Genomic DNA, 16,656 nt, shown 5'->3' with positions numbered 1-16,656 from the left:
TGCCATCCATACCAACTCAACAACTATACTTTATCTAGATCAAAATGGAAAGGGTGGAGATAAAGTTTCGAGCATGCCTGGAATTTCTGTTGGAAAATTAAGTGGAACAACGTTTTATTTGACTTGAATTCTAGTCACATTTCGGATTGTTATATACTGTACGTTTAGACAAAGTGCTTTCTAGAAAATGCAGAAGCTCTCAGACACCTAATTACACTGATTTGATTCAAAACTTGCTGAAGATATAATTGTGTTTGGTGTCAGACTAACTTAGCTTTTGATTGACCTGCAAAATATAACTCAATTATTCTCCTAAGCCCAGGGCCTTTCACTTGTCAGGCAAAAGCCCTGCTGCTGAACTAAGTTCTCAACCACTTGAGAAATAGCTATGATAAACTGTTTATAATGTTTAATGACTTGTATTCTATTATGGTTATAGTATAGCATAGAAGAGTTGATAGTATGTCCTTCCGAAGTGAAAACATTTGAATAATTGTCTCGCACATTATTTTCCACGTTGAGTGAGGATGTCAGTAGTTTGGTCTGAGGCCAGATTGCCCTTCACCCATTCTCTGAATTTTGGCGTTCATTTCAGTGGCTTTAGTTTAGTTCCTTCTAGTGGATTACTGCTAGGGCTGTTAGTTTGTTCATGACGTTATTAAATATTTTAAATTAAATATTATTAAGTATTTTAACAATATTAAAAGCAATAGTAGAAATATGACTGAGATTCCAGGGATCATAGTACACCTGAAATCTCTTTTACAAACTGGTATATTTATGTGGTTTGACAGAAAGAATGAATGAAGGCTGTTGACTTTTTAAAAGTGTGATTTCTAGTTCAATGGGCAAACAGCAGGTTTTAATATAGTGATCAAATTTGAATGTGATAAGACTGGCAACTTTTAGTCTTAGGATACTTTTCCATTTGTTTTGCTTTGTGCTGTGATGGGTGTCAAACCTAGATCCCTGGGTAGGCTGGGCAATCAGTGCATTACTGCTCTGTTTTGTCGTAGGTAATTTTTAAAAGCCCAATCATTTTAAAATAGAGATTTTTAAAGTGCACTCATTCCAACTACAGGGCCTTTAAAGAGTCCTGTAGTGTTGTTTTCCGTCAGTACCTCCCCGGGTCGGGAGTGGGTAAACATCATATGTGCTCACTCATAAGTGGCTTTTAGACATAAAGCAAAGTAAACCAGCCTACAATCCACAATCCCGTGTAGTGAGGAGCTGCGGGGCTGCTTTTCATCCTGCTCGGATCCCACACGGCTAGCTTTACACCCAAAATAACAACACACAAACTGTATTCATTTAAACACTGCCTGGCCCATTAGTTTCAGCCTCTTAATAGCTAATTCTCACATCTTGCTTTAACCCATATTTAGTAATGTGTGTAGCACCACGAGGTAGTGTCTTACCGGGAAAGATTCAGCATGTATGACCTGGTGGCTGGCTTCATGGTGACTGTCTCAGAGAGGAGAGGCACGGCATCTGCCTGAAGTGTCTGCCTCACTGCCTTCTTCGCAGCTTTCTGTTCTGTCTACTCCACCTATCTAAATCCTGCCCTATCAAAAAGCCAAGGCAGTTTCTTTATTAACCAATGAGAGTCCCCCATCAATCCCAGAGGACCTAGACAACTATGAGCACCCTGAGAGAGACACACATGGATCTAATCTACATGGGAAGTAGAAAAAGACAACATCTCCTGAAGAAGTTGGAAGCGTGGGGACAATGGGAGAGGATAGCAAGGGAGGGGAGCAGAGAAAAATGCATAGCTAATAAAATCAATTAAAATATTAAAAATAAATTAATAAAATAGAGAATTTTGCAACCACTATTTCTACATAAATATTTAGAACCATCCTAAGGTATTGAATATATTCAATATTAAGCTTTGCTTTTAAATAGAAATTATTGTTATTATTATTATTATTATTATTATTATTATTATTATTATTATTATTATTATTTCATGTGTATGATGTGCCTGTGAGTATGGCATGCATGTGGCGTCAGAGACTAACCTTCAGAAGTCAGCTTCTCTCTTCTCTTAGTTCTGGGGACTGAGCTCTGGAAGTGAGGGCTATGTAGCAAAAGCTTTTCACCTTCTGAGTTGTCTCAGTGCCCTGAATACATTCCTAATAAAAATGTAACAGATTTACATTGTTAACTAGACTGCAAATGCATAGTCTTTTCTGATACACTTAATATTTTATGTTATTTAAAAATTTAACTATTCAAGGAGTTAAGAGATGAGCAACTTGTTATAGTTTTAAATGGATATTTGAGTCTTTCTTTTTTGGTCATAAGTAATGTCCTACATTGTGTGAGATGTCAGAATTCTTTCTTGCATTATTTGATAGAATCAAAGATTTGTTTCTAAACTAATTTTCTTCATGTTAAGTATTCCTATGAATGGGTTGTGGTTTTAAATTTTTTCTTAGGATTGAGACATTTTCATTCACTGTTTATCATCAAAGTGAGCATTGAATGCATTATGGAGATATAATTGTTAGTAATTGATATTTGACCAAACACTTTGGTGATTCGCCTATTTCCTAGCTTGTGTGTACAGTAGTTGGATATTTTCCATCTTGGTGATATGAAAGTGGTATTAAATGACGACCACTGTGTTCACAGAGATTTGTTATGGCTCAGTTTGTAGGAACTCCATCTCCTTCAGTGGAGTTGTGCTGAATAAATGGAAGGAATTCTCTGCTCACATGGCTTCAAAGTCATTAATGATTGGTTTGGGTTTGGCCTTTTGAACATTTCTGGCTTTATAAGTAATCAGATAGCATGAATTTTTGAACTTGAACATTCCACATTTAATGAGTAGGAGTTTAAATTCCATTCTCTTTTGGACATCTTCAAAAATTAGTTCAGGTCCATTGAAGCTTATTAAATTCTGGGTTAATCACCCAATTGTTATTTCATTTGATGATATTTTTAATTATTAAATAGGAAAAAGAGCCTTGGGTATATCTCAGTGACAGAATGCATACTTAGCATTGGAGAGGCCTTGAGTTAGATCCCTAGCAATAGAACAAATCAAAACTAAACAAAACTCACTAAGTAAACAGCACCATTGACTTTTTCCTTGGTCTTAGTGAGAATGATCTTTATGGATAAGTTTATTACAGTGAATATTTTGAACAATGTGCTGTGGTTGTATAGCTACTTATATAGTATTGTATTTTAAAGAAACTGAGAAGCAACTGCTTATTTTGTAAAATATATGCTAATTGTATTATGAAATATCTGTACTCAGTTTTGAGTGTGTGTATATGTGTGTATGTATATGTACATATATGTAAGAACTACATATAAGTTTAAAATTACAAATGCTACTTAAAAACACAATAGGAAACAATTCTCATCTGAACTTTAAATGGAGTATCATTATTCTTCCATTTAAAATCACGTGACATGGAGCTGGAGAGATGGTTCAGCCGTTAAGATCACTTGCTACTTGTCAGAAGAACTCAAGTTGGGTTCCCAACACCCATGCTGTAACTATAACTCCAGTTGCAACTGTGTTAAGTACAGGTTTAGGGGATCCATCTAGCTTCCTCTTCTGGTTTTAACAGGCACCAAACATCCATGACGTGTGCTTGTATGCCCACACAAGCTAATTTGTTTAAAGTCCTTTGGTACAATCTGATTTTTCCAAACACGGCTTGTATGGCAATTGTATTTTAAAAGCAATTGCTTGCTTGGGCAAATTGATTCTTTCAGGCTTTAGAAGCAGAGTATTGAGTGATTTTACTGTTTTCTGTGAGAAGAATATGCTGTGCTTGTTTTAACATAGACCCAGTATTTCTCATGTTGACCTAATATGCCCTTTGTAAATGTCTCTCTCTGGGGTGTGATTATAGGGGAGATAATGTAGGTGGGAATGTGGGGTCTTTTAAGCAACAGAGCAAGTTCCATGTGTAAAGACCTTGTCAGGTGACAAGTATCAAAAAGGAGTTGCAAATACTATTAATAGAAAAAATTGCTTTGGTTTTATTTTCTCTGGTTCATTAAAAAAATTTTCAGTAAAAAGTGTAGTATAATTATGAAGTTATTTTTATAATCTCTTGAATATAAAAATTAGTCCATAACTAATAAAAGTTAATCCATAATCTTCCGTGGATTTTTGAGGTTCTGCTGTTTTTAATTGAATATGAACATAGTATGTAAAAATGAGAAAACCCAAAAGCTCATTTTAAAAATTTGAGATTCTGAGCCAGGTAGTAGTGGAGCACACCTTTAATCCCAGTGCTCAGAAGGCAGAGGCAGGTATATCTCTGTGAATTCAAGGCCAGCCTGGTCTACATAGTGAATTCTGGGTTATCCAGGGCTATACAGAGAAACCCTGTCTTGAAAAACAAACAAATAGGGAAAAAAGGCAAAATATTGAGATTCTGTATGATGAAAACTTGCTTTCTGTAGATTTAGTATACATATCTAAAATGCAGACCAATATCTGATCTAACTTGACTGATGTAGAAGTGACCAGGGTGAGAATACATCTTGGGGATCAGTCACTCAACAGAAGATAATGGGGTGGTTTGCTATTAATGAGAAAGAAATGGCCACCAAGAACATCTGCTTCCTCTCAAAATAATACAGTAGGTGGCTTTGGAGAAGAGATGCCAAGCCAGGTGCCACCTGCCTGTTTCCTAACCCTTTCACATGGTATGACTGGCCCGGTGTACCTGCTGTTGCTGCCTAGGATGTTCAGGGAGACAAATGGTGTCACTTTGGTGGGTGCTGATGCTGAGTCAGGCTGCCGCCATCTATTTCTCCTTCCTGGAATCTTCGCTTGGTGGAGTGACTGGCTAGTAAGCCCCTTTTATGTCACTGTGTCTCCCTGCTTTTACTGCGTGGAATGGTGTGGGTTCAAAGAGTACATCCCATTCTGGTGCAGCAGCAACAGACTGGCAGGCATATGTTTCTGTTTGTTGTGTTTTCCTTGTATATACACATTCTGTTCGCTGACTTTGTCTCCACGCAACATTCATTAAAAAATAGAAATCGGTCTGCTCAGTAAGACTTTCTTTATTCTGAAACACAGAATATAGTTTTAGGCAGCATTAGACAGATAAGGTTAACTTAATATCTTGATTGTTTGATTATGGAAAACTGCTTAAACGTTTCTTATTTTATTTCTTTGAAAAATTTACTACTATGTTTGGACATGGTTAAAATGCATGTTAAATTGTAGTATTTCCTTACATGTAATATATCAGCCCTGTGAGTTAGGGATGTATGTTCTATTAGTGAGCTCTAACTATGCCAAACTATTTCCCTAATTTTCATGTGTATTGTATTTGAGTATTGTGCACTGTATTTTTAATTTCCTGGCTTTGGTGCTCTCACGAGATGGATGGTCATGCTGATGTGATACAAGCTGCTCTTTAGTTATTGTTCTTGACTTCTTTGCAGCGGATTTTCACAGCAGTGGGCACATTGTTATGAACGGGTGGAAGATCCATAACACAGCAAAAAATAAGTGGTTTGTGTGCATGGCAAAAAGCGCCGAAGAAAAGCATGAATGGTTTGAAGCTATTTTGAAAGAAAGAGAACGCCGAAAAGGTGGGTGCAGAAAGGGGGCGCTCTTGTACTTTGTGAATACCATTTAGGAAACCAGCTTTCCCTCAGGTTGACCCCTCCCTACCCCAAAAGGCTATGACCTGACAAGCTTAAAATATTGAAAACAAATATATCCATGTTCTATAAAATCTCTGATGATATTTGCTTTATCAGGCTCTATCCTTATCTAATTATTCATTTTTACTGATAAATGTTAATAGTGCTTACGTTGGAAAAATCACAGAATCTCAGTATCAGATTTTCTGATTTGAAGACTAAAATGCCATTCAAACGTTTCTTCTGCTGTGCTTTCCACTGTCTCATCCACTGGCTGTGATGGTGGCAGGATTTTAGCTTTCATTCTGGTTCCCTAGACCTATGTTCTCGGCTCAGCTTATCCACTCTCATGTCTGGGACTTCTGTCCTTTACTTGTGTACTTCCTTGTGCCCGGCCTTGACTTCTCTCTTCATCTCCTACTCACCTGCTGTGCTGACCCCCAGACTTCCTTGACATTGTCAGGGTTCAGTGGGCTTCTTTCTACTTGGCAGTTTGCCTGAAAAGTGTCTCCGCTTCCCTTTCCTTTTGAAACCTGGAAGGCATCCTGATTCCCCTCTCTGTCATAGCTGTAAGTAGGCACTGCTCTGTTCCAGACCCTGCCCTTTAGGCTACCTACAAAGCGACAGAACTTTCTTTCCCATAGTACGTGCTCTTTTCACATAAAATTTCATAATTCTATTTCATAAAATACATTGCTGTCTCCCTAGTACCTGAAGAACTAAGTGATTTAGCTCTACCAGGACATTGCCACACCCCACAAAACACCTGTAGTCTCATCTAAACCTCAGGACTCTATGCCTTGGATTGCTCACTTTTAGTGGCTCTTGTAAGATTCTTTCTTAGAAAGAAGGATTCACAATGTTACATTTAAGCATGGTCTTCTTGTGAATGGTTTTATGGCATTTCTCTGACAGAGGTGAGATGAGCTCAATGAGTCTCTCCTACTGCAGGAAGTGGGAGTCCCCTCCAGGATGGACAGCAAGCATAGTTAAGCAAATCTCATTTGCCCTTCCTCCACTGGCGAAACCATGTGTCCTTGGGGCACATCCTTGCAGGGGTGCCTCACACACTGGAATATAGCCTGGCCAGTCTCACTAGGATGCTATAATTTCTTAAAAACTGGTCTCACTCCTATAGAGCTCAAACCTATACCATCTACACAGGGGTTATCAACCTGTGGGCAGCAAGCCTTTCGGGGTTGAATAAGCCTTTCACAGGGGTCACCTAAGACCATCAGAAAACACAGATATTTGCATGACAGTTTATAACAGTAGAAAAATTACACTTGTGAAGCAGCAACAAAAATCACCTTATTGTTGGGGGGGGGTCACCACACATGAGGAACTATATTAAAGGGTTGCAGTGTTAGAACCACTGTGCTGATGGTAGATGTGGCAAAAAGGGCTTGCTTAATGAGGGTATGAGCGAATAGATGAAAGCTTTTAGTTAACGTGATGTTTATTATTTCATTTTTGATAGGCTTAAAATTAGGAATGGAGCAAGACACCTGGGTAATGATCTCTGAGCAGGGTGAGAAATTGTATAAGATGATGTGCCAACAGGGAAATCTGATCAAAGACAGAAAAAGAAAACTGACTACATTCCCCAAGTGCTTCCTTGGAAGGTAAGCTTACTCTCCTGGGTGTATCGTCTATTTTATGTGATTTGTGTTTTAATAATGTTATCCTTAGCAGTTTTGAATCCTTACTCATATTTGGCATTTTCTGGACAGAGAGATATGGACAGAGTCAATGATGCAGGGTCATGGATAGCCCCTTGAGCCACCCATTCGTCATCATTGGCCCCACAATTGCTGATAGCTTTGTTATCAGGGGGAATTAGAGCTTGTGTTTAGGCAAGGAGTGTCAGGTGGGCAGTATGCCTGTTGGGGTCAGGATGACAGACTTGATGTAGAACTCCGCAGGGTCTGAGAATCAGCGTTGGGCACGAATCCATAAAGTGAAAAGATGTTGGAGGGTAGAGAGAAGACAATCTAACTTCTGATTAGCCAGAATTCATACAGCTGAAGTCAGTGAAAAGGGGTATAGGTAAAGAGTCTAGTAGATTGTCCTGTGAGGGGCCTAGAACCCGAGACTGTGTGCTATTTGGGTACCAGCGGCTCTCTGAATGGGAAGGGTAACTGCTTCAGCTGGGTCTTCGTAGGCCAGGCTCTAGTCTTGCTTCTTTCTGTGAATAATTTTGAATCCAGTAATCCATACTTAGGAATTTAATGCTTCTGTAGTTATTTAAAGAAGCAAAAACTGTGGATTAAGGAGCTTGACACATCCGTCTAGTTAGAGAATGCTGAAGTCGCTCCGCAGTTCCCTGGAGTTATAGTGAAGATCAGACTGTGATCAACCATCTTTGTTCAGCTCCTGACACTTCCATTGGTTAGTACAATGGTTTGGAACAGTTTGGTTTCTATTTCCCTTTGATCCTTGGAGTTGGTGGATCTGTGCCCCCCCAGGATATCCTGGGCACATAGTATATGACCACATTTGAACCATAGACAAGGAAACTTCAGACTGAAGTGAAGTAAGTTTTCTTGTTAGACTATTTTCAAATTGCCAGCCCTCAAATAATAACATGAGAACTTATTATTAATTATGAAAGCTTGGTCTTTAGGCTTGTCTCAACTAGCTTTGATAACTTAAATTAACCCATTTATATTTATCCACATTCTGCCATGTGGCGTTACCTTTCTTCCATCTTGCTTCTCTTGTTTCCTCTCAAATATCCCACAACAAAGAAGGCCAGAATTGGCTCTCCTATTAAGAGAGAGTGTCCTCTTGAGTGGCAGTGGGGCACAGTTGCCTAAAGATATTACCAAAGTTCTGTGCCCGTGCTCCGTCAACACCCTCGGGTGATAGTATGACGGAAAGCAGATCTGACATACATAAAAGATTCATCAAGCCTCACAAGCATGGCATCTCTTGTGATAATTCCATGGGTGTAACTTTAGGGTTCCCATGGTGATATGTCTACTGGCAAGAGAGTTGCTGCAAGTTTTGGCTTCTCAGCAGTTTTTATTGGCATGCAAATTAGTTATAGGTGATCTTTGCTTCATTGATAAAGCCTCCTGTTAATTTCCTTTCTGACCTCCCTCCCATGTTAAAAAAAAAAAAATCACCATTGCACATCCATGTTTAAATCAGCTCCTTTTCTCATCTAAGTTAGGAATTTAATGAAATAGGGGAAATCAGAATGAAGAATTATGTTTTGGTTTTATATTAACCAGTTCCATCCACTGGCCTTCTAAGAGCCCATTGTGTATCAGACCCTGTGCTGATGTACCTCGTCCCAAGCAATCCTGTAGATCACGATGACACTGATGTTCTCATTTGTAACATGGTATTTTACATTCTAAACCTTTTCTCTTTTATTGTCTTAAATTATCTTATTTCTTTTGTTCTTTATCTTATGTATGTCTTTCTTTTGTATGACTGTTATGAAAAAAATAGAAAGCCCCCTATCAACTTTTCTGCCTTAATATGTGTTTCTTAAGGTAAATAACCTACTTGGAGAATTTTGTGCCCCTTGATGATTTGATATAAGGTGTTTGTCACCTGTGGGATAAATGGAAAATAATGTGTTTGGTGGGTGACCATAGTTTCAATTCTCTGGCCTGGGTATAAATAACAAAAAATGATTCTAAAACATATTTATTTGTTTATGTAAATGTTCAAGTGTTATAGTTCTTAAGTATAAATATGAGAATATTTTAGTTTCACATTGTTTGTATTTATTGTATATTTACCTCAGTGATACCCAAGACTATTTGTTTTTTGGCAGCATCGTCTTCATTAAATCTATATTTGAATGATCTCTTTGGGAAAGAGGGGTATCCCAAAATAGAGTTATTTAGTGAGTGCAGTGTCCGAGAGGCTCAACACGTAGGATTTCTGTGATGGTGAACTCTGTGCCTGTGGGGAAGGGGAAGAAACCTGCTGGATGTCTTGAAAATGGTGCTTGTGTATTTAAGATTCTTTTCAGAGCTGCTTTGTGATATGTGGACCAGACGGACTTCCCAGAAAGATGCAGACTTTATCAGTTCCATTGTCTTTCCCTTGCAGTGAATTTGTGTCATGGCTGCTGGAAATTGGGGAGATTCGCAGGCCTGAAGAAGGTGTTCACCTGGGACAAGCACTGTTAGAAAATGGGATCATCCACCATGGTGATTATTTCAATAATTTACTTACTTTGTGTGGTCACCCATGACCTGTGTTCGAATCCCACATCTGTTTCATGTGCAATTTTTCATTTCAAAGCATGCTTATTTTTTTTTAGTGCTTCCAGCGTGTAAAGAACGGTGTGTCATAAGTTTAAGGTTATACAGTTGCCATTCTTTAAAATGTACAGCCACTGCACAGACAAAAGCCAGAATACTAATAAGTACCAGATTGTGGTAGGAGAGAGGCCTACTTCTGACTAGAATATGAGACTACTTCACGGGTGCCGTGGCATTCGTGATGGGCATTGCAGAATGAATAGAACTTAAAGCAACAGAAGGGGCATCCTTTCTGAGGAAATGATGGCACTCTGTTAGAGTAGGAAAAGCTTTCATGGTGGCCACTTGAAGAACTACAATAGACTCCCGTGTGGGTGCAGTGTGAGCTCCATGAATCTGCATCCCATGAGGGACTTGTGGTGGGAAGACACCTAACATCAGCAGGGCACCCACTAGCTGTGTACTGAAAGTCAGGAGCTGATGCGAATCTTCACATGAAGGCATGGTTAGATCTCGGTCTCAGAGCATGACGGCAGCACTGTAGAGTCTGAAAGGTTAAAGGCTGCAGCACACAGGCCTGCCAGAAGGCGGAACTTGACCTGGGGCTAACAGAACAAGGATCCTTTGAAGCTGGGTGCACAGATATGAAGAGAGTTGGCCCGCCTGAGAGGCTGGAGAAGCTGAAAGAACTTATGTAATCAGCGTTTGGATGTGATGGATGGAGAGACTGGACTCTGCTGAGCTCTCCGCTCTGCCTGACTGAGACGTTTCATTCAGGAGAGGCTGAGTGGTGAAGAGTTAGGGATGGCATAGGCATCAGACTACAGCAGGGCACTTGGGAAGCGGTCAGTTCGGCTCGCAACACCAAGAACAAGGAGAGAGAGAGGTGATGAGGATCTCTGATGTGAAAAATGGGTGGGCAGAAAAGACAAGCGCCCACTAAACTGTGGCTATTTGACCAAGGAATTTTTGGAGTCATGTCCTCCCTAACCCACAGTGGGGCACAAACAAAGCACATCCTCATGAGTTTTCTCTGTCACTCTGGGTGTGGCCCTGTGACTGGTGCCACCCTCTCGAGTTTGGGCATCAGCGCTCTAAGTAGACAGTTCTCTCCTTCCCAGGATCCCTGCCTCTAGAGTCTCCATTATTTCTTCTCTCATTTCCACCTCCGCTTGAGATTTCTTTATAACAGACAGCAGGGGACGGTATCATTTATTTTCATTGCTTTTCCTGGCTTCTCATGACTCGAGTCCAGAGTTCTTTCTAAGGTTTAACTCTTTCAAAAGGTCTGCACCCCTCTGCATGGTGGGACACTCAATTTCTTCTCTAAGTGGGCACCTAACCAGCCTGACCGGCTACACCGTGCCCTTCATAGCCTACGTTTTCCCATACTCAAAGGTAACACTTATTTGGGATCTTTACTCTGGCTTCTCCCATTCAACAGTTGCTTATCAGTTTCCCATAAAAGCAGGGGCCATTTCTGGGTGCTAAAATTGCAGTACTGTAGGAAATAAAGGAACGAAATTCCCTTCATTCGTGACTCATCTTTTCTATGATCCTCTGACTTTTAGAAGCCCTTCCATCCAGTCTGCCATTTTAATACATTAAATTTTGGAATTTGAAATTTTCCTGAGTTTTGAATATATAATTAGTATGTGTGCCTGTACATGTGTGCTGTGTGCTGCCCAGAGGATAAGTTTCAGGAGTTGGTTCAATCTGTCCACCATGTGTTTGGGGATTGAACTCAGGTCATCATGCTGTAAAAAAAGTTTTTTCCTGGTCGATCACCTTCCTGGACCTGGGGGGAGTTGGGAGGACCTTGGTCTTAACATAGAGTAGGGAACCCTGATGGCTCCTTGGCCTGGAGAGGGAGGGAGGGGAGGTATGGGTGGAGGGGAGGGGAGGGAAGGGGGAGGAGGAGGGGAGGGAAGGGGCAGGAGAAGGGGAGGAGATGGAAATTTTTAAATATAAAAAAGTAAACCATGAAAAAAGAAAAAAGAAAAAAAAGTTTTTTCCCCCCACGGAGATATTTCCATGTGGTTATCACTGTCTGAAATTTCAATACTATTTTGTTTCATTGGTTGTTAATTACCTCTTTGTCTCCCTAACCCCATCCTGGCTTCTACTCAAGATGTATGCTACATTAACACACGAGCCATGTGTGTGTGTGTGTGTGTGTGTGTGTATGTGTGTACATATATATTCATTCCTAAAATGTTTACGTACTCAGTAATTACATGCTAAATAAATAAAAGAATTATCATACTTTAAGCAAATGGCTGATACTTTCCTATTATACTGTGGGAACTCCTTCAGCCAATAACTTTTAAGATACTGGCCCACTTTGGGTGTGGTCACATTACTTTATATGCAAATTTAAAAGTGTGTGCAGCCCCTTGACTGCTGGATTTGGTTCCAGTTCCCCACTCACACAGAGGACTGATTATCACTGCTTTTTCTGTGAGTCTACCCCAAACTAAAGAAACTTTTTATTATACTCCATTCTGGGCTGGTGCAGGACTCTTTTATTGTAAGTTGCAACAATATTGTATATCACTTTATACTCGATTCAGTAAATAAAGTAAGTAAAGCATCATATGCATGCATTTATCATCTGGTGTGACAGAAAGCCCCAGGTGACAGCTGTAATAGTTACTTTTTGCTGTCACCAAAACAACTTCCAATAAGCAATTTAAAGCAAGGTTTTTCTTTGGCTCGTGGATTCAGACGATCACATGGTCATTTGGCCCCTTGCATTTGAGTAGAACATTATAGAGATGGAAACATGGGGCAGAGGAGAAGTGTTTGTCTCGTGGCCAGTCAGGAAGGAGGGAGAAAGACAGACAAGAAACAGTCAGGGATAATAAAACCTCAAGAATCTGCCTCCCAGTAACCGGCTTTCTTGGCCTCTACCTAACCCTTCCAATTTCCAGAACCTTCCAAAATAGTCCTACTATCTGAGGACTAAAAATTCAAGGAATGAACCTGTCAGGAACAATTCATATTTAAACCATACAGCAACGTGAAGTAGAAGTGAGAAGATGTTGATATGGATGGTTTTAGTCTTTTATATCCTCTAACCCAAACTCAAGTATACATTTTCGTATTCTTATATATGTGTCACATTGTATCTTTAATTCATAAATCATTTTAATCAACACACAGTAATTGTATATATTTATGGGATATATAGTGTGATATTTAAGTCATGTTTATAATATGTACTGATCAAATCAGTTATCTTCAGGGATTTGAACCCTGAAAGGCTTCCTTATGCTCCAGTGGATGCTCCTATGTTAATGAACACACAGGCAGCACTACATGGACTCAGGAGGTCACATTAAAACCTCAGCAAAAGAGCACATGGAGTTTGGAGGTGATATGGGGGAGGGGAGAAATTAGGTCAACTTGATCTAAACATATGCATATTTGAAATGGTTTCTTTGAAAAGAGTTTTCATATTTAGTTATTTTTGTATATCCGCATGGCTTGGCACACATTTGGAGGTTAGGTGACAACTTTTGGGAATTAGTTCTCTCCTTCCGCCTTGCGAGTTCCAGGGACTGAGTTCAGGGTTTTGGTCTCGCCGACGGTGTCTTTATCCACTGAGTTAGTTTCCTGGTCCAGTGAGAGAGTGTTGAGGTGAAAATACTAATTCCATTGGTGTTAAAATTATTTTCAAATCTGAAATGCAAGAATTCTTCAAAATATTTAAATTAGAAGGATTAAAATCTGTTTTGAACAATTGTATTTATAGCCCGGTTAATTCCTTTTGCTGAGAAATGTAACCCAGAGAGCTGTGCCTCAGTATTTTTGCATTTATTACTGTTTGAATTCAGGGGCCCAGGCTTATTATACTGTAGTCAGGATTTGATCTAAAGCCACATTTGGAATATAGCATTTTTTATGAAAAGAAACCATTAAAAATGTCTCTAATTCTCCAAAACTTGGGCCAAGAAACCCAGTTATGCAATTTCACATTAAGAGATTAATTCCATTTAAAGAAGAGATGGGTGCTAAATACTCTAGTTATTGAGTCTGTGTTTCCAGCTGTACTTTTGAAAAAACATAATTCTCAAAGTAAAGTTGAACGAGCCATCTGTTTAAAAGCAAGTTAGAAGAGAGAGAGAGAGAGAGAGAGAGAGAGAGAGAGAGAGAGAGAGAGAGAGAGAGACCGGATGTCTAGTGTGACTGGAAGTCTATTTATACATTCCAAGAGGATTTTATCAGTTACTCCAAAGATCCCCCACAGAGGTAGGCAAGAAATGGCCATTTAAGGCAGGGAGTGTCTCAAGCTAACCTGTAATTAGGCTCTGGACCTGCAACATTCCATCCTCCCCACATCTCTGCATCCCTCAGCCTCTGCAGGCACAGCCTCTCCCAGGAACCCTTCTTCCCAGCTTTATAGTGTTTTGCTGCCAATTTTTGCAGCTCTGTTTATTAGTGATATTAAACTGTGATTTTATTTCATGGTGGTATCCTTATCTGGCTTCATAAACTGAGTTTGGAACTATTCTTACCTTTTCCTTTCTTTCTCCACCTCCTCCCTTCTCTCCTCCCTCCCTCTCTTCCTCCCTCCCTCCCCCCTCCCTTCCTTCCTTTCTCCCTCCCTTCCTTTCTTTTGAAGAGTTTGAGAAGGATTTGCTTGGATTCCTTAAGCATTTGTTAGTATTCACCACAGAAGCCATCATTCCAGATTATTAGGGTTTTGAGAAATGAAAAATTTATCCTATAGATGATACACAAGACTAGCCATTCTTATTTTTCATTGAGAACGAGGGAGAAAACAAGAATGAAAGAAAAAAGGAAACAAGTGACATGCTAAAAAAAAAGTGCTTCTCAGTGTAATACAGGACATAAAATTTTGGAATCTGTTCCACATTGAAAATATTCAGTGTCATCTCTGGAGGTCTGAGTACAAGATACTTGGATTGGTGTTTCTGTGGTCTTGGCCCAACCACCATATGATAAAATAGATTCAAGCAAATATTCACCTCTAGCATTGAGGATTGGATAAACAAATAACTTGCTTATTATCTAAGTATCTACTCTCTTCTATTTTTAAATTGAATTTAGTTTACTTTTTTTGTGAGGCAATGTCTTGCTCTGTATTCCATACTGACTTTGTAGCCCAGGCTGGCTTCAAACTCACTAGGTAGGTTAGGCTGGCCTTGGTTCAGCAATCCTCCTGCATCGGCCTCCTTACTTGTAGGATTATAGGTAGAGTATTACCACACTGGCCTGATTTTTATTAACCTCAATCGAGTCTTCAGATCATTATATGGAATGTTTCAATGTAGTAAAGGAGAAAACTTTACAGATTTTACTGTTGAAAATATTTGATCAACATTACTTTGTTGGGAAATCAGAAGCTTTTTAAAAATGGTGATTATGTATTCAGTAAACTTGTTTTTCATAATGATTTAACTTGCCACTATTCTGCCATAACATTTCTATGTTTCCAGTCACTGATAAGCATCAGTTCAAGCCAGAGCAGACGCTGTATAGATTCCGCTATGACGATGGCACATTTTACCCCAGGAGTGAGATGCAGGATGTGATTTCAAAGGTAAGGTCACCTTCAGTTGTGTCTGTAGCGGGACTCATGTTGCTATACTTGGGGAAGAAGAAACCACTGAGAGGCATGAAAAAGTCTTCTATAGAGAGAACTCTTAAGTTATCATGCAAGCTCTCTTTGTTGTATCAAATTTCTGGAATTCCAGCATTCTATCATTTATTTTCTTCCCTGCTTCTAAATGGAAGTAGAACCTCACTCAGATGGTACCAGTTATTGGCTTACACATGGAGCAACCCTGGTCAAGACATTTGTATAAAATTTAAAAACAAACACATAAAGAGTAATTTAGTACCAGTTTTCATTGTACCTTTGGCAAACTTTTATATTGAAATATAATGACCACACTTTCTAGATTTATTGCTGTGTTAAATATCCGTCTAAAGTGTATCCTATCATTTATATTAAGAACTATTTTGAATAATCCTTCACATATGTCATACATATATGACAAATTCAGAGTACACCTCCATCCTGTTCTTCAGGGACAATGCCTATTTTTATCATGCATTTCAATATTTGCATAGACTTCTAATTTTGCTGAGACTGTGTAATGACTCCAGGAGACTCGAAAAGAATTGACTAGTTATTCTGAGAGGTCACTAGCGTGTCTCCTGAGTGATCCACTTCTGACCCATGCTTGTCTCACACAGGGCGTAAGGCTGTATTGTCGTCTTCACAGTTTGTTTACCCCTGTGGTCAGGTGAGTCTGCTTCTTATGGGGGTCATAAATGGAATGGTTAAGTTTCATCTTAGAACTTGGATTATTTCAAGTATTTATCTCAAATATATCTAAAATTTTCTGGCACTATATGTTCAGTGTTTTTTCCCTTGGTTATACTTTCAAAACTTACTATTATTTCATATCATACTCTTAGACTGAAAATGTAATAATCCATAGTTTATTAATACTTAATAAATGGTAGTTAAATGACCTAGAAATGATTCAGGAAAGCTATTTATTCTAAGTGTTCACAGCTAGAAAGATTTATATTTTAATATATATGTATATTGTATATATGTATATCTGAATGATTGAACATTGGATGTATATTTTATATTTAATTTTGATAGAATTTCACCAAGACATTATTTTTATTTGAAAATTAAAAATTATTTTAGACTTACTAAACCTATTTTGGAGTTTATTAACTAACTCATTTTCAAAACAATTGTATGGTCCAGTTTTAAACAAATTCATATACTTTTCAGTAA

The 16,656-nt window shown here is 38.9% G+C and overlaps 1 protein-coding gene across 2 annotated transcripts in view; it reads left to right on the top strand.

Moving 5' to 3' along the window:
- Positions 1-16,656, top strand: part of Prex2 (phosphatidylinositol-3,4,5-trisphosphate dependent Rac exchange factor 2) — a 274,501-nt gene that overhangs the window by 98,817 nt on the left and 159,028 nt on the right. For both annotated transcript variants that reach the window (XM_038347373.2, XM_038347374.2), the window contains exons 9-13: positions 5,434-5,583; positions 7,118-7,262; positions 9,712-9,812; positions 15,332-15,435; positions 16,095-16,144. In XM_038347373.2, the coding sequence (XP_038203301.1) occupies positions 5,434-5,583; positions 7,118-7,262; positions 9,712-9,812; positions 15,332-15,435; positions 16,095-16,144 (550 nt within the window). The remainder of the gene's footprint in view (positions 1-5,433; positions 5,584-7,117; positions 7,263-9,711; positions 9,813-15,331; positions 15,436-16,094; positions 16,145-16,656) is intronic.

The sequence above is a fragment of the Arvicola amphibius genome, chromosome 11 (genome assembly GCF_903992535.2).
Source record: "Arvicola amphibius chromosome 11, mArvAmp1.2, whole genome shotgun sequence".
Lineage (NCBI taxonomy): Eukaryota > Metazoa > Chordata > Mammalia > Rodentia > Cricetidae > Arvicola > Arvicola amphibius.
This window is presented reverse-complemented; position numbering and strand designations above follow the sequence as displayed.